The sequence below is a fragment of the Lepidochelys olivacea genome (genome assembly GCF_965140295.1).
Source record: "Lepidochelys olivacea isolate rLepOli2 genome assembly, chromosome: 14".
NCBI classification, from domain to species: domain Eukaryota; kingdom Metazoa; phylum Chordata; order Testudines; family Cheloniidae; genus Lepidochelys; species Lepidochelys olivacea.
In genome coordinates this window covers 15,920,346-15,942,864 of record NC_140424.1, presented here as the reverse complement: position 1 = coordinate 15,942,864, position 22,519 = coordinate 15,920,346, and the positions used below count along the sequence as shown (strand labels likewise).

The 22,519-nt window shown below is 44.7% G+C and overlaps 1 protein-coding gene across 3 annotated transcripts in view; it reads left to right on the top strand.

Annotated features, from left to right (window-relative positions):
- The window catches only part of ACOX1 (acyl-CoA oxidase 1), a 31,909-nt gene extending 15,104 nt beyond the window's left edge, over positions 1-16,805 (top strand). For 2 of the 3 annotated variants that reach the window (XM_084647229.1, XM_084647230.1), the window contains 11 exons: positions 5,309-5,416; positions 5,990-6,109; positions 6,736-6,851; positions 9,038-9,207; positions 10,231-10,393; positions 11,191-11,381; positions 11,671-11,850; positions 12,600-12,705; positions 12,827-12,970; positions 14,045-14,251; positions 14,996-16,805. In XM_084647229.1, coding sequence (XP_084503355.1) covers positions 5,309-5,416; positions 5,990-6,109; positions 6,736-6,851; positions 9,038-9,207; positions 10,231-10,393; positions 11,191-11,381; positions 11,671-11,850; positions 12,600-12,705; positions 12,827-12,970; positions 14,045-14,251; positions 14,996-15,046 — 1,556 coding nt within the window. In that variant the 3' untranslated portion in view covers positions 15,047-16,805. Of the gene's footprint in view, positions 1-3,192; positions 3,354-5,308; positions 5,417-5,989; positions 6,110-6,735; positions 6,852-9,037; positions 9,208-10,230; positions 10,394-11,190; positions 11,382-11,670; positions 11,851-12,599; positions 12,706-12,826; positions 12,971-14,044; positions 14,252-14,995 lie in introns of all 3 variants that reach the window. The other variant, XM_084647228.1, reaches the window with a different exon arrangement.
- Positions 16,806-22,519: the final 5,714 nt, after the last annotated feature.

Sequence of the window (22,519 nt, the reverse complement as noted above, 5' to 3'; positions counted from 1 at the left end):
TATACCTAACACAGCTAGTGAGAGTGATGGTATATTGGAGCAACTCACAATTTCAGTGTCAAAAACTGATTCTTAACATGTCTGTAAGGCATTTCTGCTGTGCATGTTGGATAATTACTATATTATTGCACAGGCTGCATTGATGATAACTGGCTTCTAGTTAATATATTTTTTTAGCGTGATGTTTATAGTGGCTTCGGTGATTCATGATAGGTAATTGGATAGGAGTCTTTATCCAGTCCAGAATGGCAGTGATTAATAGGTGTTGGTATCAGGTTCAGTAGCCTACATGAAATGAGTTGGTTTTCAGTCCATTTTATCATGAATAGGTGTTCATTTAAAACACCATATTTGGGGGCAATTGTCAGTCTGGAATGGCACATGGAAGCCTTTTCTCCCCTCCAAAATGGTCCTCTCTAGCACATGGTTGAGGCTCATTGATGAAGTGGAGTTGAGGGACTATTGTATTGTCACCACCTGTACTGTATCTGTCGTGTTGTTTAAATAAGGATTTCAGTCTTCATTACTAGGGCCTTACCAAATTCATGGTCCGTTTTGGTCAATTTCACGGTCATAGGATTTTAAAAATAATAAATTTCATGATTTCAGCTATTTAAATCTGAAACTTCACAGTGTTGTAATTGTAGGGGTCCTGACCCAAAGAGGAGTGGGGGGGGTCACAAAGTTATTGTGTGTGGGAGGGGTGGGGTATGGTACTGCTACCCTTACTTCTGCGCTGCTGCTGGCAGCAGCTCTGCCTTCAGAGCTGGGCTGCTGACTGGGAGCCCAGCTCTGATGACAGAGCCACCACCATCAGCACAGAAGTAAGGATGACAGGGTATGGTATTGCCACCCTTACTTTGGCGCTGCTGGCTGCAGAGCTGGGCCGTCAGTCAGCAGCCACCACTCTCCAGCTGCCCAGCTCTGAAGGCAGCAGCACAGAAGTAAGGGTGGCCTGGTATGGTATTGCTACCCTTACTAATGCACTGCTGCTGGCAGGGCGCTGCCTTCAGAGCTGGGTGTCCAGCCAACAGCCGCCGCTCTCTGGCTGCCCAGCTCTGAATACAGCACGGAAGTAAGGGTGGCAATACTGTGCCCCCCCACCCCTTAAAATAACCTTGTGACCACCACCACCACACCCTCCCCGCAACTCTTTTGGGTCAGGACTCCCAATTTGAGAAATGCTGGTCTCTCCCCATGAAAACTGTAGCGTATAGGGTAAAAGCACACAAAAGACCAGATTTCACTGGGGGAGACCAGATTTCACAGTCCATGATGCATTTTTCATGGCCGTGAATTTGGTAGGGCCCTATTCATGACAGTCACCTGAGCACCTTTCACAGCACTAAACTCACTTAAAAGCCTGATGTTTCTAATGTTAAAGTGACCATTAAGTCTAACCCAGCTGGGTTACTATATAAGGCATGGGGCGTTACAAAATATTGCTGTCTAACAATTTCTTTTGGATCTTCACTATAACAAGCCCAGAAATTGGGGTTGCCAGCCCTCTGGGATTGGCCTGTAGTCTCCAGGAATTAAAGATGAATCTTTAATTAAAGATTGTCATGTGATTAAAATCTCCAGGAATATATCCAACCAAAATTGGCAACCCTACCAGAAATGCCAAAGTAGAAAGAATTGCTGTTACCAGGAAACTCTATGTGTAAAAGAACATACCAGTGTATAGTAAAGTGCATCTATATCTAGTACAGAGAATACTCTAATCCATTCTGTCAAGTATTCCAGACCTTTAAGCGTCTACATTGAGACCAGTGCTTTTTCAGGAACCCAAATCTGTCACCTGAAAAATAGGTTCATTCTATGAATGACTTGGCAAAAAACTACATATTTGTAGAGTGTAAAATATAGGTACCGGACATGTTGTCTTTAGAGGATCAACACTTCTGCAATATCTGCATCCCAGCCACTCTAGTGCTTTTCCCTCTTCACTATGTGCTGGTGTCAGCAGTTGAGAAATAATCCTACCCTCTCACTACTACTTTCCAACAGATGAGGAAATGTTTTTCACCAAAGTATCCAAAATGTCCTTTTGTGAAACCTCTTACAAGAAGTTCCAATTGGATGAATTATCTTGTGAGACTTCAAAACAAAGAAACAATCTTAGGTTATCACAGCTGGGAGATTTGGCGGTCAAAGAGAAACAGTTCTCCAAGTAGTTGAAGGTATCAAAATTATTAAGGGTTGTTAATAATAATACATTACATTTTCTGGTGTCCAAAGACTTCTGGACTCTAGAACTAAAAATAACCTGATAACCAGTATCTGAGAGAATTTGGAGTCGGCTAGATGAAGTGGGAGGTACACATTATAATAAAGCATGTTTGATTGGGGGCAGGGGCTCTGTTCTGGTGATGCCTTGACTGATAAATGTTTTTTCACACACAGCTGCAGTTGCGGTCACTAGCTTTGACTGATTGCTTATGCAGAGCACTGTCCTTTTTTGTTTGAAGTTTTCTAAAGAGCAGACAAAATTTAACAAAAGAGGCTGTGTTGGAGGATGGAGGAGATCATAGTTGGAACTCAAGTCCATATATGCTACATATGTCTAATTTGCAAGTCCAAAGCAAAATCTAAAACATTGATAGCTATGACAAGTTTAAGAAATCTAGATGGAAGCATTGCTCTTTCTGCTGAAACAAGTGGGATTTCGAGTGGTAAGGGGTTTGAGTACTTCCTGGAACCCCATTCAAACCATGAAGATGTGTAGACTTGCCTCAGTTCCAAAATAATCCAGTCAAACTTCATCCAACCAGCTCTGTCTTAAACTAAAACACAACCTGACTCATGCCAGCCTTTTATCCATTTTAAATTCAAATGTGTACTTGCTTCCAGAATCTTCTTTCTCACTGGTTTGTATTAACTCTCTATACTAGCCAATATGATACATCAGAAATAGATTTTCCTCTTTAAACTGGAGCCAAAGCTAAAAAGGGGAGTGTTGCAAATGCTGCCCTGCTTAGCAAAGAGGAAAATGCACTGCAGTGTGGTTGAGTATGCAAGATTTCTTTATAATACAGACCAGGACAGTGCTTTGGTTTTCTGAAATTTGCATGCTAAATTCTTAACACAATTCTTTTTTTTTTTCCCCCTCAATCTTCACCTTCAACATCATGCTTGCTTCCTTCCCATAATATTCCCTTCACATTCCCACCCCTCGGCATTTTGGCACAGTTCTATTCATCGTGGACGGCCTGAGCCTCTGGACCTCCACCTGGGCATGTTCTTGCCCACCCTCCTCACCCAGGCAACCCTGGAACAGCAGGACCGATTCTTCATGCCTGCCTGGAATCTGGAGATCATTGGCACTTATGCTCAAACCGAGATGGGTCACGGTACAGTACATTCGCTCAAGTATATTCACAAAGGTGTTTTCTGTACAGAGGATGTTTATCTGCATGGGGAAAATATCATGCGCTTTCCAGAATCTCTGCAGGTGCAGTTCTGGTCATGGGGAAAAGTGTACACTCTCTGGAATTTTAAATAGTTCACATGTCTATGCATAGTACCACTCTGTTTAATGTTTGATCTCTAAGAGTTTCTGATGTGCCCATCACTGTGGTATCTGGGTGTATTTGATATTCACTTGTCACTCAAATGAGGGAGACTGTGACTAATGAAAATACCCTATTTGTATGGGTGTGTTGATAAGAGCATATTGCAGCTTCTAGACCCACGTGAATTTCCAGAATGACTTCTGCCTCTTCCTGATCAGTTTGGTTGCTCTACTTGGCACTCAGCTGGAAGGCAGGAGTGCAGACCTTTACAGAGCCTGAAAGAGATACTAAAATAATAAGTTAGTTTTCAATTGCGGCTGACCATAGTTTGGAGATCACCTGGGTAAGCCCAGTATCTGCACCCACATTTCTCTTTTAAGTTCCCTCTTTTTCTTCCTACCATGGCATGTTCTTTTCATCATCAAGAATTGAATGGTTTTTCTCCTTTGTCCATCCACTTCTCACTCAGTTTTACAGGTGCCTTTCCTCTGCTTACAGGCTTAGGGAGAGGTGACAGATACTCAATGTTTTCTCATCATCTTTTTTTTTTTCCCCAACCAAATTTCAATGTCCCTGGCAATGACCCAGTTTCCTAGCCCTAGGCACAAGTGAGCATTTGCTGAAGTCTTGCAAGATCAGTGGGGACCATGTGTATGTGTCACACAACTTCACAACACATAAGCATGTTCTACCTGGGAGACGTTTGTTTTCGAAACTTGTCAGTAGGAAAATGTTTTGAATCGTGAGCTTGGATCCATCCTTCACCGACAGTGAGACATCAAGTGACAAAGAAGACTGACTTGCAGATATTTTAGTAGTAAAAGCACAGTCATTTGAAATGAGAAGCGTATGTACAATCAGGTTTGAAGCTTATGATGGTGGGGGTGGCCTGGCAATTCAGTAAGGGAGTATTAAGTTGTCTATGGAGACACCAGAGTTAGATCTACAAACTTTGGAAATTGGTGCATGGACACATCATGGTAGGGTCAGGCCTCTTGATGAAATACGCATGTAGTGTCAATGGTTCTGTAATGGTCTGCCACTTTGGAGCATCAAGTCAGTCCACAGCTGGTCATCTACATCTAGATTTAAATTGACTGGACACCAGTGCAGGGAATGTCATCTGTCAGATATAGCTGCCTTCAGTTTGCGTGAAGTGAGGACTTGGGACGAGGGGAGTGGAAGCAGTTAATGGAACTGTTACCTTCAGCCTATTGTAGGTGCCCGAAAAATCTTCGGTAATCTAGCGTATATGTGCTCTTGTGTTCTCACGTGGATTTGGGAGAAACCGCTCTATCAGATGAGTGGTATACAAGCCCATTGGAGAGGGAATAATGATGGTAGCACTTCTGAGACCATGTTTTGTTAAATGCATGTGACTTTGTTTTGCAACTAATCAGATTCCAGTGTCAGTGTAATCAGGCTAAGATATGACATTGTAGATATGACATTGTAGATCATTTCTTGATCATATGCTTCTTGATGCAAAACAAGCAAAGGGTCAAGGTGGAGGTGCTTGAAAACTAAAGGGCCTAATTTTGGAACAACCTGGATACTGGCACTTGTATCATTTGAAATAATTTTACATTTCTGGCTTGGTGCCCAGGCTGTCAGATTAATAACTCCCATACTTCTAAAATGCCGTGCTCTTAAGTGTACACTGTGGTGTGCCCTCTCTGCCTTTTGGGTTATATCGTTTGTTGCATCACTGCTGGAGTTCATCAATTCATTGTTCAGTTCTGTTTCTGTTGTCATCTGTGACTGTTAAAATATAATGTGCTAACTACCCATAGGAACTCACCTTCGAGGCTTGGAAACTACTGCCACCTATGACCCCGCTACCCAGGAATTCATTCTCAACAGCCCCACTGTGACTTCCATTAAGTGGTGGCCAGGTGGACGTAAGTGAATCACTGTGCATTTGAACTTGGAAGCTAAAGGAGGCACTCTCCTGTCTGTAGGAGGTGGTGATTCATATCCATGTTAGGACTGCTGCATCTGGAAGGTAGTGACTGGAAATGGGTACAGAAGGAAGTTGTGTGTAGAGCTAAATCATTCTTCAGCCAAGTAGGAAACTTATCAAAGTTCAGCTGTAATCTTGGATCACCAAATTTCTTTGGGCATTTTTTTTGAGTTGTTACACAACATGAGTTTAGGATGACTTTAATCTGAAGTTTTATCCCCTGTGTATTTGAAGCCCCTCCTTCATTTCTGTTGTAGGCAGAGCCCCTTTGACTTCAGTAGGAGTCTTGCCAAGGAATTGTTTAGTACTGAATGTGATTCTTGAGAGTCATGAAGCTGCTTCACACACAACATAAGTGACTTTAATGAGAGTTTCATTTGTGAGCCAGCTATGGGATCAGACCCTTAATTAGCATTGAAGAGCTAATATATAGTAGAGCTCATCAAATCTCAGATGGTGTTTTATCGAAGAGAGAGTATTAAAATGATATTTTTTTTCTCTGCTCTTGCAGTTGGAAAGACCTCAAACCATGCCATAGTTCTGGCTCAGCTCTACACCCAGGGCCAATGCAAAGGGCTGCATGCCTTCATTGTACCCATACGGCAGCTGGGCACCCATGAGCCCTTGCCAGGTAAGAGTCTACATTGGGGTTTAGCACTGTTGGGAAACAAAGGGTCAACACATTGTCAGGCCATATAGCTTTGCAAGTATTGTTAACATACATGGCTTATCTTTCAGACTGAACTCAGATAGGAAGTGCATTGCAGAACTATAACACTTCAGCACAAGTGTGTGGATAGATCTTGTGTGGCTCTAGAAGCCTGAGGGCTTTTACCTTAAGACTTAAAATGACAAGGCCAATCTAGTGGTTTAGTGGTAACCGAAAGTGGAGGTTAGTTTGGGATATCACCATGTTGCTGTACTCCCAAGCTGGAAGTGCTGTGGAGACCACATGCTCCTCTCCCCAAGAGAGAAGGAATTCCTTGCATTGTTCTCTAGCCAGGAGTGGCACTGACAAATTTTGGAGAGCGTTCCCCCAATCCCTGTATTATAGGACGGGATGTGGAGTATGAAGATCCTTGTGGGTTTTCATCCACACTCTTGCAATAAGAGGACAGGATAATGTTAAGTCTGCTTATCTGCTGCCATTCATATCAGAATGCCAAGAGCTCCCAGAAATCTAGACTGCCTGCTTATTGAAGGGTTAGGTCTTTCACCTGTTGTTAATTCTGACTCCTTCCCACTGTTCTATGGCAGGTATTACTGTGGGTGACATTGGGCCAAAATTTGGTTATGATGAAATGGATAATGGCTACTTAAAAATGGACAAGTTCCGCATTCCCCGGGAGAACATGCTGATGAAGTACGCCAAGGTAAAGGAGTGAGCTCTGGAGCCAGTCATTAACAGCTCTTTTGTAGTGAGCTGGCACAGAGTTTTCAACATACTTTAACTCTTCCCTCTCTGGGTTAAATCTGTCCCCATTGCTTACCTGTGGGTTCTCTGTGGAATCCTCTGACCATGAGGATCCCCTTATTTTTCGTTTTCCACCCTGAAAATCCTACATCACAGCTATCATCTTTGCTGTCTAGAGAAGCAAACTTGCCTCCTTTAGGACCCTGTCAAAGTCAACCCTTAACTAGCCAGAGGGGTTGCTACTGAGCTATGCGTGGAAGAAATTATACTCTTGTATTGTCCTAGGATCTCCACAGGTCTTCCAGCCCTCTATTATAAAGCCAGGAGCAAGAAGGGTTTGTTTCTTAACCTCCAGAACTTCCTCCAACTCTGACTAAATGGATCTTATTACTAAGGCTATGTTTTAATCACGGGTATTTTTAGTAAAAGTCATGAACAGGTCACAGTCAGTAAACAAAAATTCACATGACCTGTCCATAACTTTTACTCTATACCCCGACTAAAACTTGGGTGGGAGGACAGGGATGGCCTGTGCGGGGTGCCACTGGGGTTGGGGGCACAGCCTGCGGGGCTCCAGGGGTGCTGGGGAGGGGTTGGTAGGGCTGGGGCAGGGTCCATACCCAGCACCTGAGAAGCGGCGACCCCAGCTCCTAGCTCAGAGAACTCAAACTGAAATCACCATGAGGGCCACATGAGGACTAGTACATTGGCCTGAGGGCCGCATCACTGAAACCTTCCATGAGGCCCTGCGTCTGCCCCACCTCTTCCCACCCTTCCCCACCCACATTCCAGCCCCTTCCCCAAATCCCCGCCCTGGCCCCACCTCTTCTCCGCCTCCTCTCCTGAGTGCGCCATGTCCCTGCTCCTCCCATCTCCCTCCTGGAAAGTGCTAAGCACCGCCAAACAGCTGTTTGGCGGCGGGAAAGCACTGGGAGGTAGGGGAAGACTGCCCCAGTGGCAACCAGTGCAACTGGACCAGGGGTTGCCCGAGCTGCTCAGGCGGCTCCTGGGCCAGCCACACCTGGCTGCTGCAGAAGTCACGGAGGTCATGGAATCCGTGACCTCCATGACAAACACGGAGCCTTACTTATTGCTAAGGTTTAACTGACAGTTGATCCCTGTGCAACACTTTGTTTCGAATAACCCCCTTCACTTCACATCCTATGGTTCCCATGAGCAAGTTCAGTATATTTCATTTCTGTAGCTGCTCTTAATCCCAAATCACTCTGAACTATTCACAATCACTTCGCACAACAGGGGTGGATGTGGCAGCTGTTTAACACACACCACCGCCACCATACAATAAGCTTGCTTAGGAAGTGAGGAAGAATACTGCATCCATCAGAAACTAAAGAAGGAATTTAGAGGCAGAATGGAATTGTCCAAATTGGAATATGACCAGCTATGGCCATTAACAGCTCTTCCATTAGGAGAAGTGCATGAGATCTTTAATGACCACTTTAGGACTCATCCAAAAGGCAACTCCTCAGGCAAGCACCCTGTGACTGTAATTAATTACTGACTCAGAGGGAAGAGTGCCATCCACTGAATTATTAGCACTTCCTGTAGAGCCGTGGGTTTATCTTTAGGAGTTTCTCATGCAAGTATTGCTAAGGAGTAGATGATCTCTTTAGGTCCCTTCAACCCCACTTTTCTATGATTCTAAGACCTGTGCCTTATTAAATGTGACTTGATGTGGTTAGAGACCAATCTGATATAGCTGAAGACCATCGAATTATTGCTTGCACAGGACTCTCTAGAATAGTAACTCTGCTCTCTATGATGCACCGAGAAAAATGTCAAAACATTTAGAACAGTAGACATAAGTTTGATCACTTTTACAAGAACGTCTGTTGGTTTGCCTTTTTCTTGAATGTGCAAGGAACTTGAGAGAAACATGTCACTGTCTCTGCAGCCCTCATCCTTTTGCTTGCAGCTACTACAGTGAGAACCATGCTAAAACTCTTCAAGTGAGGTAGGGGACATTACACTCGTGTCATGGTGTTCTTTGACAGAGGCTTGTGAAGGCTAGATGCCACTTGGTAGGTGTGCTCATGTACATTCTGTTCCACAGCAAGGTGGCAGCTGCTGCTGGAATTTAGAAGGCAGGAAACCCCTTGGGTCACCATCCTGTCTTTCTGTTAGGTTGAACCAGATGGCACATATGTGAAACCACTCAGTGACAAGCTGACTTATGGGACCATGGTGTTCATCCGATCCCTCATTGTGGGGGATTCTGCTCGCTCGTTGTCCAGGGCTTGTACCATTGCCATCCGCTACAGTTCAGTGAGGCACCAGTCTGAGCTAAAGCCAGGGTAAGTGTAGTGGCTGCAGTGAAATGAAGGGCCTGCCTGTGTCATAAGTTGAAATGCCAAAAATAAATGGATGTTAGACAAAAGGCAAGCATTTTGGGGAGAGCTGGGGATGCAGATTGTGGATGATGCAATTTACCGTGGCAATTGAAAGAGAAGTACAGATGCCTCCTCACTCCTAGCTGGAGCTGACTGAAATGCAGGATTTCCGGTTTGCAGAAAACGTTGTGGTTTGTAAATGTGATATCATTCCAAATGGGAATGAAATTAAATGTATTTGAAATTTTCATGAACCCAAAATTCTCGGGGGGTGAAAATTCTCATACAATGCATTGTGTTTCCAAAAAGAAATCTACTCCAGGGACCGGGACAGCTGCTGAGTGAAATTGACCTCCTTGTCTTTTTCACCCCTGTTATTAATGGTTAAAATGAAATAATTAATCTGCAGCTGTCTAGGCCTCACCACACGCTTGACTGGCATTGTAGGGAGCCAGCAGGAATCTCTGGGGATCCCCACATACTGGCTGCTGGAGAAGGTGACTGCAGGTCTGGGAGTGGAGCTGGTTGAAGGTTTTTCAGCAGAAAATCAAAGTGACAGTTCTATGGCTCCTTGCGTGGAATGCTCTTGTCAATTCCACTTTCCTGGAGTACTGCCAAGGCAGAGAAGGCCCCATGATGCCCTGCCTCCAAATCTCTGGGAGCCACTGAGGCAGAGAAACCCACCATTCCAGAGCTTCCAGATTACTTGTTGTGGGAAACACGAGTCTGAAAGCTCTGGCTCTAATAGAGCCTTGAGTCTTGACTCTGCAGCAACCAACCTGGAAGCCCTGAGAACTCTGCCTTGAACTGGGACTGTCAGGACTTCCAAGCTCCCTGGCACAGAGCCAGGGTCTGCAGCTCTGGGGCACTAGAATTTACAACCCTCATTATGGACTCCAGTATGTGTAGGTAAGCTCTTACTGTTGTACAGGATGTCTGCAGAAACTTGGCAGCAGTCACAGTAATGACTCTCATGTATTGCTATAGGGAACCGGAGCCCCAGATCTTGGACTATCAAACCCAACAATACAAACTCTTTCCTCTCCTGGCAACTGCCTTTGCCTTTCACTTTGTTGGAGCCTACATGAAAAAGACCTATCAGCGCATCACTGGTGACATCAACCAGGGAGACCTGAGCGAGCTGCCAGAGGTAATTATCCTGTCTGAAAACTGGAGGGTGATTCTGATACTTTATGTAAAAGCTGCTGTGGCCTGCGAGCTAATGGTCCCCAGTCCTCTTGGGCAAGCAATAGAGGCTTTGAGATTTTCAAATCCAGAGGTTCTAGATTCAATCCCTGCTGATAATTCACCCAGAGGCATCATTCCATTTGCATCTATATACTGCACTGCACCTTTAAAAAATGTGAGTTAGTGACTCACCCAAGATCACCCAGAACGAGGCTTTGCTGAGCTGGGAATGAAACCCAGCAGTCTTGACTTCAAGTCCTCTATGGTAGCCACTGGACCATGCTTCCAATGAACCAGGGAAGAACTGCTGTTAATCAAAGATATTGGCAGAACTAAGAACTTTGTGAGAGTGGGGTTGTAAGGTGCAATCACTTAGTGGGTGGCCGAAGGAATACGGTGAAATGACAATATGCAATGGAAACCCATCTTTGTCTTGTAGACTAGACAAAGCATTGGAGTATACACTGTAAAGATTATGGCATAGGTAGAGAGAAATGAGCTGTATGACCTAATAAGTATTTTCTAGCACTAACTTCTGATATTATAACTGAGGTCAACAAAAGGTAAAGATTGAATAACACTATGATAAGCAGCAGGTAGATGGTGCTGATTGTACAGTATAATCATTCTGTTGGCTGCCACTGAAGCCCATTGTGCTTGTGAGCTAATAGTGGAAATGCAAACTGGGTGGCATCTGTGGTAAATCAGTGACCTAATGCAATAGACTTGGCAGCTACCAGTTCTGCTTTTCTCCCTTAGCTCCACGCGTTGTCTGCAGGGCTAAAGGCATTCACTTCATGGACAGCCAACGCTGGCATTGAAGAATGTCGAATGGCATGTGGTGGGCATGGCTACTCTCGTTGCAGTGGCCTTCCTGATATCTATGTTAATTTCACCCCATCCTGCACCTACGAGGGAGAAAACACTGTCATGATGTTGCAGACTGCTAGGTGAGGTGACTTCTTTCAAGAGATCTCCCTACTTAGTCGTTAGTTGCCTGGAGAGATGGTCAGAAGGGCACAGAGACCACCTGTCCACTACCACCTAACTTGCAATATTCCTTCTCTTGGATCTATATATTTCTGTCCCCTTCTCTGGCTTCTGCTATAACTGCAAGTATATGCAACTCCTATATATTGGCTAGTAGTTCTACAGACTAAACCCCAAAAGTTAATCTGTCTATTCTGTATCCAAATGAATGGGGCAATGCAATCTTTCTTTCTTTTTTTTTTTATTCAGGTTCCTGATCAAAAGTTACACCCAGGTTAGTTCAGGTCACCTGGTTAGTGGCATGGTGTCTTACCTTAACGACCTCTCAGGACAACACATCCAGCCACAGCAGGTGGCTGCTAGGCCTACAACGGTGCACATCAATGATCCAGCCAGCTTGATGGAGGTGTATAAACTGCGGGCATCAAGGTGAGTTCACACTTAATGCAAAGAACTATGCATTAATAAAATGCTGTAAAGTGTTTATGTTAGTGAGAAATGTGATAGAGCTAAGCAATTCTGTTAATGCAGCAGCATGCAACGTATGGTCTGCAGACCGCGTCTGTCCAAGTGAAATATCTTTTTAATCTCCAAGAAGTGATGCTTTCTGCTAGGTGTAACCTAATCCCAGCTACTTAAAGTTTCAAAAAACTCTTGACCATCTAAATGCAACACAATTTAAGCACTTGAGCTCCCTGTGCAGCTGGTTTGAGGGTTTTTTGGTGTAAATTCAAACTTGCAGATGCCAAAATTAATCAAACTGCAGTTACCTTCCTGGAGAGGTTAAAATAGTGGTGACTACAGACCTGGTGGGGAGGAGAGTCAGTATAAAGCCCTACATCTGGGAAGGGGAAAAATAAATAGCACAGGTACTAAATGGGGACATGAGGCTGCTTGAGTATTTCCATCTCATTAAAATGAGGTTTATTTTTATCCTGTTTCCTTAAAGCTGTCCTAATACTACTCTGATGTAGCCATGCCATCCTAGTTGCACGAATGAACATGTGGGTTCTGGAACAGCAAATGTTGGGATGGGGTGAGAATTGAGCTCCTTAGTGCCTAATGCATCAGTAAGACATCAGCCAGTTTCTGTGAATTTTCTGTAGTTGGTATGAGGTCACTTTGCAGACTCTGTTTCTCTCTTCACCCACCCTCCCCACACACCTTGTGTAAAACAGACTTGTTGAAGCGGCAGCAAAGAACTTGAAAGCTGAGCTGAACCGCAGGAAGAGCCAGGAAGATGCCTGGAACCGAACCTCTGTTGACCTGGTGCGAGCATCTGAGGTCAGTAATGTCACTAAATAAGCACATTTTGGAAGCATCTCAACTCTACATTCTCCTGTCTTCGGCTTCTGACCTTGAATTCCCTACTGTTGGGTGTTTTTTTTTTATACCACTTTTGCAGGCACACTGTCACTATGTGGTGGTGAAGCTTTTCACAGCACAGCTCTCAGGAATTAATGATGCAGCTGTCCATGCTGTGATGAACAATCTGTGTCTCCTGTATGCACTCTATGGAATCAGTAAGCACACAGGGGATTTCCTGCAGGTCAGTATCACAGTTTAGTATCGGAGCTCAGACCAAGTGTAAGTAGTCTCTTGGTGTATTAAAGGCTATGATTAAGTGTCTTGATGTGTTTGGTCTTTTGGCCCCGAGATGAAAGCCTTGTCTGTGTCTCTTGGACACTGAAGTGCAAACTTTATCTTTTAAGTTATATCTGTTCTTATCAGTTTAATATCCCAGATCTCAAGGGCCACAGTGCTCTGGTCTGAAGTTACCATGAGATGAAAGACAACTGCCATTGCCTGGAGTGTTCAGGCTTGTGAGCTCCAGTGGTAAGCCTGGCATAAGGCAGAACTATTTCAGAGGGGGTGCTAGAATTAGCTTCCTTTTGCAGCCCTCCAAAGGCAGAGTTGGATGGCCATTAGGATATGGTCAAAGATTCATCTCTTTAGACCGGCTTCTTGTTTTCAGGTCGGTGACTGGTAGATTGCGTAGTATCAAGCAGGGAGATAATATGAGATGGATATCATGCACATGTGGTGATGCCAGTAATTGTTTACACACCCCAGCATGGGCGGTACCCATTTGTAAATAAGCACAGAAGAAAAGGGTTTGGCCTTCAAAACCTTTCATCTAGATCAGTCTCCTATCTGAGTATCCAAGTGGTCTGATCCAAGCTACTTCTCTCTCTCTCAACTCCTATGGTGCTGGAGCATACTTTTACAAACAGTGGTATTTGTAAGTTCATGCTGACATAAGTATGGTCTCTCATTGCCACTTCCTCCATTTACAAAACATAGTTATGAAAACAGGAAGGATTTCATATAATGCAGGTGCTAAGAGAACTTCTGATTTTGGGGTTTAAAATACAGGCATTTTCATTCTTTGGAGTCACCTCACTAAGAGGAAATAGGCTGAAGGGATGGTTGTCTTCCTCCTGTCTAGAAGACCAATGCAATTACTTAGCATTTTACTATCTCTAATATTTTGACATACTGGCCTTCCCTGTAGGGGAGAGTTGACCTGCAAAGAACTCTCTCTAGTCTCTCACAAAGAACCATGAGAGTTTGTGCGTGTAATTAGATTCTGTTCTGATAAGTCTCTTGGCTTTTGTCCCAGGCGGGCATTTTGACAGATGCACAGGTTACTCAGGTGTACCAGCGTGTGAAGGAGCTTCTGGCTGCAATCCGTCTCAATGCTGTAGCACTGGTTGATGCCTTTGATTTTCATGATGATCACCTTGGATCTGTGCTTGGCCGATATGATGGCAACATCTACGAGAATATGTTTGAATGGGCAAAGAAATCCCCACTAAACAAAACAGAGGTAAGGATGAACCCTTATTTCTCCCTCCTAGTTCCTACTCCACTTGTCATGGAGCCAAATGATTCAGCACAAAGCAATTGCAGCTACAAAAGCCCTGCTGGAAGATTCTGCAAAAAACAAATGCCTTTACAAAGTGTGACTATTTTTAATGAGGAAAGAAACTGACAGTTGCCCTCTAGGTTTCTGAGAATATCTGCTGCATTTCTGAATCTGTTTGTAGCTGCTGTAGTCAAAAACCAGAGACCTATACAGTAATGTGCCAGGGACAGATCTCCATCTTGGAAAACAGGATTGACTACAGTACCCTGCCAATATACTGTAGCTTTCTTTTGCCTTGTTTAGGTCCATAGTTGATTAGGTATCTTGAACCTGAGGCTAAGCCAGACTTGTAAACACTGCTAGGAATCCCAACAGGGTCAATCAGCCCTTTGTTCTCTCAGGATCAACTGGGAGCATGCAGTTTCCTGTGGGAATTTAATGTTTTTTAAACAGACTTGTCCACTCTCCATGGACATTAAAGATTCCAATGCCCTTCTTGTGAGGAATAGTTGGGGAAGGCAGTTTGTTCCTGTGTTCTGGCCAGATTTCCCCCTTTTTGACTGCTACCAGCATACTGCAGAGGTGGCTGTTTAACTGGTTCTCTATTTGTATAGATACGTTTTGATCCTGCAGGAAATGTGTTTAAAAATAAAAACATAACAAGAAAATTATTTTTATCTAATTTCCCTTTTTTCCCCCCTACAGGTTCATGAGTCTTTCCAGAAGCATCTGAAGCCAATGCAAGCCAAGCTGTGAAAATGTTTTTTAAAAACACGCTATTGTCCAGCTCTCTAAATTGGATGTCATTGCTTTCCGTCAGGCACCTGAATCAAATCTTTGAAATCCCAATAACTGTAGGACAGTAAATAATTGTAGCCTCTCTTTCCATTTTTATATATTGACAGGGTGGGATGGGGGAAATTAGAGAAATTGTATAAGAAGGGGGGTGTGTTTTTTTTAAAGTGCAATTATAATCCTTGAGAAATGTACCTTTTTAAGCATTGGGGAAAGTTGTACAGATTCATGTAAGGCTTCCATTTGTGAAGCTGCTAACTGCAAAGGTCATTCATCTGGAAAGCATAGTAGGATTTTACTACTAAGTAGTTAACTGCATTCAGGCAATAGCTGCTGACGAACAGCTATGTCTTGTTAAAAACACTTTTAACTCAGCAACACCCTTCTGCCAACATGGTGTACCCCTACGTACACACGCAGCTGCTGTCAGAATCCTCCTGCATCTTGCTATGCACAGTGACACCTACATGAACTAGTCAGGATCCAAGGGTTTACACAGGGAGTTGTTGGGTCTTAATCAAAGCTCTGTGATAGTCTCCATTTTAATCCATCTCTCTCCCAGTTTCTTATTACTGTCTCCCTGGGCACAGCACTGTCCTTCCAGCAGGGGTGCCTGAACCTCCCTCCCTGCAGCAGGACCTTCCAGATGCAGTTTGGAATTATATCCCCTTTTTTTCTCTGGAGCTCAGCCTCAATCAAATCATCCACTGAGCTTTCTCCATGGTATTCCATTCCATCCTTTCTTCCTTCAACCTGCAAACACCCTCTTTACACCCCCATATCCCATGTCCATCACTGGCACCCTCCCCTCTTTGAGGCTCTCAGCTAATAGCAGCTTTGGAGAGAAAAGAGCCAGGAGCAAGTTAATGGGAGTTCTGCCATCTTTTTAATCTTTAGCATTTCTACAATACTTCACATCTGCAAAGCACTTAACAAATACTAATATATAGGTGTGGTGTCAAAAGCCAGATTTGCTGGTGGGAAATTGCAAACCTGACCAGTTGTGCAACTAGTGCTTGCCAGTATTTGAAAGCAAAAGTTGGCTGGATTGGGGTCTTTTACCCCCATTGGTCTTGCTCTGTGATGTACTGTATCCAAACGTGTGTTGCATGGAAACTCTCAGCAGTCTCTCCTAGAGCAGTGGTTCTCAAACTTATTTGATCAGGCCCTCCTTTGTGTCTGTAACTCTTTATGCCCCCCAGTATATATACCACCAGCCAGCTCTGAAGGCAATGCCGTGCCAGCAGCAGCACTGAAGTAAGGGTTGCAATGCCCCAGTGACACCCTTCTTGCTTCTATGCTGCTGCTTCAACCCCAGGGCTGACAGCCAGAGCCCTGTCACCTCTAGGTGAGGGTTTGAGCAACAGGGGGAAGGAAAGTCTGAGACCACATGGTGTGGCTCCAGCTGCCCCCTTTATTCCTGCCTCTTGTGTGTGCACAGCCCTTCTGCATGAGCCCCAGCCACCCGGGGCTAACAGCCAGCGCTCTTTTAAAAAAACAAAAACAAAACAAAAAAACCTTGACAGATTCCTGCACCTCCCTTGGGAAGCCCACCCCATAGTTTGAGAACTGCTGTCCTGGTGGAACATCTGTCATCTTTTCCCCATTAACTTCCAATGAGCTTTCTCTGAAATGTTTTAAAATGTCCCTTTTTAGTACTGAAGTGAGACTTACACAATTGCTTTCTGTATTAACGGATTAAAGACTTAGCTTTTAACTACTCCTCTGTGAAATTTTATCTGTCACTAAAACCAGAAAACGGTTTCTTAAGTTTGTCCTTTTACAAAAATCTTTTTTCCAAAACAAGTGAAGAACAGCAACTTTGAGTTTAAAGAGCTCCCTTTAGGATAAACCATAATCCTCTGGTCCCGAGATGAGACTAAACCTCTGGAGAAGGTGGGTCTCTCAGGTTTTGGCACCCTGTTGTGAAAGTGTCTAGCTTTGGACAACATTTCCACAAAGGCATTTTTGCACTAATCTCTTCAACTAGAAAGGGTAGCTCAGTGTATTAAACCTGGACTGAAATACATAATAAAAAAAATCAAAACTTTTTGCTGCTGAACCTTCCAGGTCAAATGTATCTTCTGTGCTGTTCAGTATAATAAGTGTGCCCTTGCCTTCCATTTAATTCAGTGGAACGCTGTTGACAAGGGGCATTGGAGAATCAGCAGGGGAAGGGTTAAAGATTGATAAAGAGAACATCACTAGCAGAATATATGTACAGACTTAAACTACAGAAACTCATTTTCAAACAAAACAGTTGCAAATTCTTTCATTTTCTAACTCTTGTGCATATGTCTGCATTGATTCTTCTAACACATTGAAGTAGAATAGTCTATTAAACTGATAAGATTGGAGCCAAACTGGGCTTTTTTTTGGTAGGGACAGGTTCTAGAGCTGCTGTTATCAACCAGTAGTGTAAGAAATCAGATGACTTCATCTTTCAGCCCAACTTTATTACTAAACTTCCCAAAACAGTCTGTCAAATAAGTTTGTTTTCAATTAACTTAATTTTTAATGTGACCTTCTACTTAGATTGTCAGCGCACTCTAGAACAGTAAACACAATATAGCATGGTACTAATGATAGAGTAAAGGTAGCTAGAAACTTCCTCATTGAGCAGCAGCCTTTTTAAAAAAAAATTGCCAACACAAATATCACCTCATTTAAAAAATAAAAAAGGGCAAAACTATCATAATTGTTAGCAAATGGCGTCTGCTTTGTTTATTTCTAATGAGCTACGACAATTTTAATGATTCACCCAATCTTTTCTGAATTGATTGCTAGTTAATCCTCTTAAAAACGAAATATTACCACTTGGCAGAAATGATAAATTGTAATATTGATAATGGCTGAAGCATGTCAGTTTATAGCTTGTCATGGTGCTCTACCATGTTAACTCATCGCTCTTGCACAACAAAGTTAAATCAAATTGTTTCCTGAAGTGTAATACTATCTGTTTATCTTAAGCAAGTGACTGTTAGGGCCTGGTCTACACTAGAAAATTAGATCTGTTTAACTGTTGATCAGGAGTGTGAAAAATCTGCATCCCTGAGCAGAGCTGTTAAGCTGACATCAGTCCCTGTGTAGATAGCACTGGGTCAATGGAAGAATTCTACCGTCAACGTAGCTACCATCTTTCATGGAGCTGTATAACCTAGGCTGATGGGAGAACCCCTTCCATCAGCTAAGGTAGCATCTATGCCGAAGCACTACAGCAAGGCAATTGTGCCAGTGTAGTATTTTAAATGTAGACAAAGGCTAAGTCAAATAATTACATTGCTTGTCAAAATATATGCTGCTCATAATCATGCAATTTATAAGCTACTGACTTGGGTTTCATTGAACACAAGATCTCTGAGATTTTGCTATTTTAATTAGGGGATGCTTCTCAGCAAAGACTGAAAGTCATCCAACGAAAGCAGCTGCACCACTCTCTCTCCAGACATTTTAGATGACTGGAAAAGCATTAGAAAAACATAGTGAAGGGAACAATTATGTACTTGCCTCAGAAGCTGGACTAGATAGGAAAGACATTAGCTATCTCTTAATTTCTGTTCAATGCTAGTTTGAAGGTAATCCTGTGTTCACGTGAGCTCTGTCATGCTTGTTAAAATGCTGCTTCCAGCAGTTGCAATCAAGTTTGGGGCAGAGATAGGTGGCTTGAACTACTTTTGGCAAACTATATGTCTTGCCCTTTAGATTTGATCACTCTCAACCTGTCTGGTATGAAATTTCTGTTGGAGTGATTGTTTAAGAAATGGATACTGTTTCTTGTAAAAACAGTGCAACATTTAAATGTTGCACTGTTCACAAAAAACATACATTTGCAATTTTTCTATGGTTTTGTGGTAAAGATTTCCCCCATCTGCCATGTGTGTCAGTTCAAGTTGTTCCTCTGCTACATTTGCAAAAGCAGTAAGTACAAAGACTGTATCTTAAGACCCATATACACTTGAGAGCTTTGGCTCATGTAGGGCTGCTTCAAATACCTGATAAATACCTGGTAAAGCCTCCTATCTACTACACAAGTGTTTGTATTGGTTCCCAAGTGTTCATGAGCTAGGCAAGTCTAACTGCTCCCATCAGCACTGGTTCAGTCTAAACTGTTGGTACAGGAAATGGGCAGTGCTGGCCTTACTGCCACCCTGCTTCAAAGGCTCCTGGCTCCTGTACTCAAATAAAGGCCTTGCCTACACTTCCATAACCACTCTGCATCAGTTACATCTGCAAGTTCTATTCACTGTGTGAGGCATTCTATGGGATAACTTTAAGAAGACACTTCCCTGTAATCCCTTATACGTCAAGATAGTTACAGGCAAAATTGACTGCAAAGAGTTACAATAGAGATTTCACAAAACTGGGTGACTGGGCAACAAAAGGGCAGATAAAATTCAATGTTGTGAAGTGCAAAGTAATGCTCATTGGGAAAAAATCCTAACTGTACAAACAAAATGATGGGGTCTAAATGAGCTGTTACCACTCAAGAAAGAGATCTTGGAGTCGTCCTGGATAGTTCCCTGAAAACAGCTTTTGTGACTGCTGTTGCACATTGATCAGATAACAGAAGGTTGGGAACCATTTGGACAAAGGTAATAACAGAAAGTATGGTGTCACTGTATAAATCCATGGTATGCCTGCCCATTGAATCCTGCTTGTAGTTCTGGTCACCTCCTCTCACAAAAGATGTGTTAAAATGGGGAAAGTTGCGGAGAAGGACAATGAAAATGATTAGGGGTGTGGAACAGCTTCCATCTGAGGAGAGATGGAAAAATACTAGGGCTCTTCCGCTTGAAAAAGAGATGAGGGGGGTGGGGAAATACAGCACAGGTCTATAAAACCACCCATGGAGTGGAGCAAATGAATAGGGAAGGGTTAGTTATCTGCCCCCTTTACAGAGCAGAGGGCCACTAGATGAAATTAAGATCAAGTTTAAAACAAAAGGAAGTACCTCACACAATGCACGGTCAACCAGTGGGACTCCGTGCCAGGGGATGTTGTGAAGGCTAAAAGTATAATGGGGTTCAAAAAAGAATTAGATCAGTTCATGAAGGGCAGGTCCATCAATGACTATTAGCCAAGAGGGGCAGGGATGCAGCCCCATGCTCCAACCGTCAGAAGGTGGGACTGGCCAACAAGGCAACACTTAAATTGCCATGTTCTATTCATTCCCTCAGGAGTATCTGATGCTGGCCACCATCTGAGGCAGGATACTGGCCTAGTGGACCATTGATCTGACCCAGTGTGACTATGTTCAATTAATATACTTTCTCCCTAGCATCTGTTTCTGAGTGAGCTCACTGTGTTCTTAAGTAGGCTTCCCCTTTTCTACTTACTGGAGATTAGAGGAGGGCATCTATTCAGGAGTTAATCTAGGTGCTTCTGAACTAAAGCAGACACCAAAGCCCTTGGTGGGCATCTGCATTAATGAACTCCATCACCCAGCTTAGCGTATACCTAGAATTCTTAAATGTGTGTCCTCATCTTCCATCTGGAAAGCCTGCTTTGGGCTCTACCAATACTTGCATCACCATGGCGTAGTGTCCTTTTCAGCTGCCATTTGCTTGTGTGAGCACAGAGTGGACTTAGGTACCAGCTACAGCCTAGCACTTAAGAGAAACCCAATGTCTGAAACTCTTCAATCTGAGGTTTCAGAGTAGCAGACATGTTAGTCTGTATCTGCAAAAAGAAAAGGAGGACTTGTGGCACCTTAGAGACGAACAAATTTATTTGAGCATAAGCTTTCGTGCGCTACAGCTCACTTCATCGGATGCATTCAGTGTCTGTGTGTGGTCATGGCCTCAACTCAATAAAGTTCCTCAGCCAGTAGATACCTGATCAGTTCTGAGAAATCTGTCCACCAGCTCGGCCTATCCTGCCATTTGAGCAAGCCACTTGCAAATACCATTTCCCCAACCCTGGCTCAGTGAGCACTTAGCCGCTGGGAGTCTGCAGCCTTCTTTCTTACTCTGCTCCCAGCTACATACTATTCCACTACCTGGGCACCACCACCACTCCCCAGGCTTGTTTCCCTTCTACCTTGGATGTGCTCCCCAGCCACCTGGTCCTATTCTCGACCTGCTTCCTCTTTCCCTGCTCCCCTTGACATTCCTTTCCCACTGGTGATCTCTCTTCCTTAGGTTAACCTTCCTGAGGTTAACTCCAGTTTCTTTGTCTGCTCCCAGCTTAAAGACCACTGGCGGCTCCGGTCAGCACCGCCGACTGGGCCATTAAAAGTCTGGTCGGTGGTGCCGCGGGTCTAAGGCAGGCTAGTCCCTACCTGTTCTGGCACCGTGCTGCACCCCAAAAGCGGCCAGCAGGTCTGGCTCCTAGATGGGGTCTCCGTGGCTCCCTGTGCTGCCCCCACCGTGAGCACTGGCTCTGCACTCCCATTGGCCAGGAACTGCAGCCAATGGGAGTTGGGGGAGGCAGTGACTGAGGGTGAGAGCAGTGCGCAGAGCCTCCTGCCCCCAATCTAGGAGCCAGACCTAGTGGCCATTTCTGGGGCACAGTGCAGTGTGAGGACAGGCAGGGATCCTGCCTTAGCCCTGCCTGGGAGCCACCCAAGATAAGCTCACACTCCAACCCGAGCCCCTGCCCCAGTCCTGAGCCTGCCCCCCTAAACCCAGAGCCCCCTCCTGCATCCCAAACCCCTCATCCCCAGCTCCACCCCAGAGGCTGCACCCCCAGCCAGAGCCCTCACTCCCCCACCCCACTCTCCCATCCCAGAGCCCCCTCCCACACCCTGAACCCCTCATCCCCAGCCCCACCCTAGAGCCTGTACCCCCAGCCCAGAGCCTGTACCCCTTCTGCACCTCAATCCCCACCTCAACCCGCAACCCCCTCCCACACTCTGAATCTCTCTGCCCTACCCCCTAGCCTGGAGCCCCCTTCTGCACCCCAAACCCCTCAAGCAGGCACCCACAGCCTATACCCCCTCCCACACCCCAACCCCCTTCCTCAACCTGCAGCCCCTTCCCACGTTCTGAATCCCTTGGCCCCACTCCCCAGCCTGGAGCCCCCTCCTGCCCCTCAAGGCCCTCACCCCCAGCCCAGAGCCCCCTCCCACAACTGAACCCACTCCCACTTCTGCCCGAGTCCCCCAGGCAGCCGCAGACCCTGCAGTTAGGTGCTTCTCTCTTCCAGGCCATGGCCTTAAATACCTGAGAGGCCCACCCCCTGCAGCAGGGCCCCCCATTTCCTATGCACCTCTCAGCTAGCAGATATTCATGCAGAAGGTGCAGCCAGGATGATTTCGGAGGCTGGGGCGCCAGAAGTCCCCCAGTCCCTGAGCAGCAGCTCTCCACTCTCCCCCGCCCCAATGAGGGTCTCATCAGCCCGGGCAGCTTCTCCACTCCCTCCCCCTCCCTTTCCTGTTGATAACCCCAAAGGAATGCTGGGAGATGTAGTTCCTTTCCTGCTCCAGAGCCGACC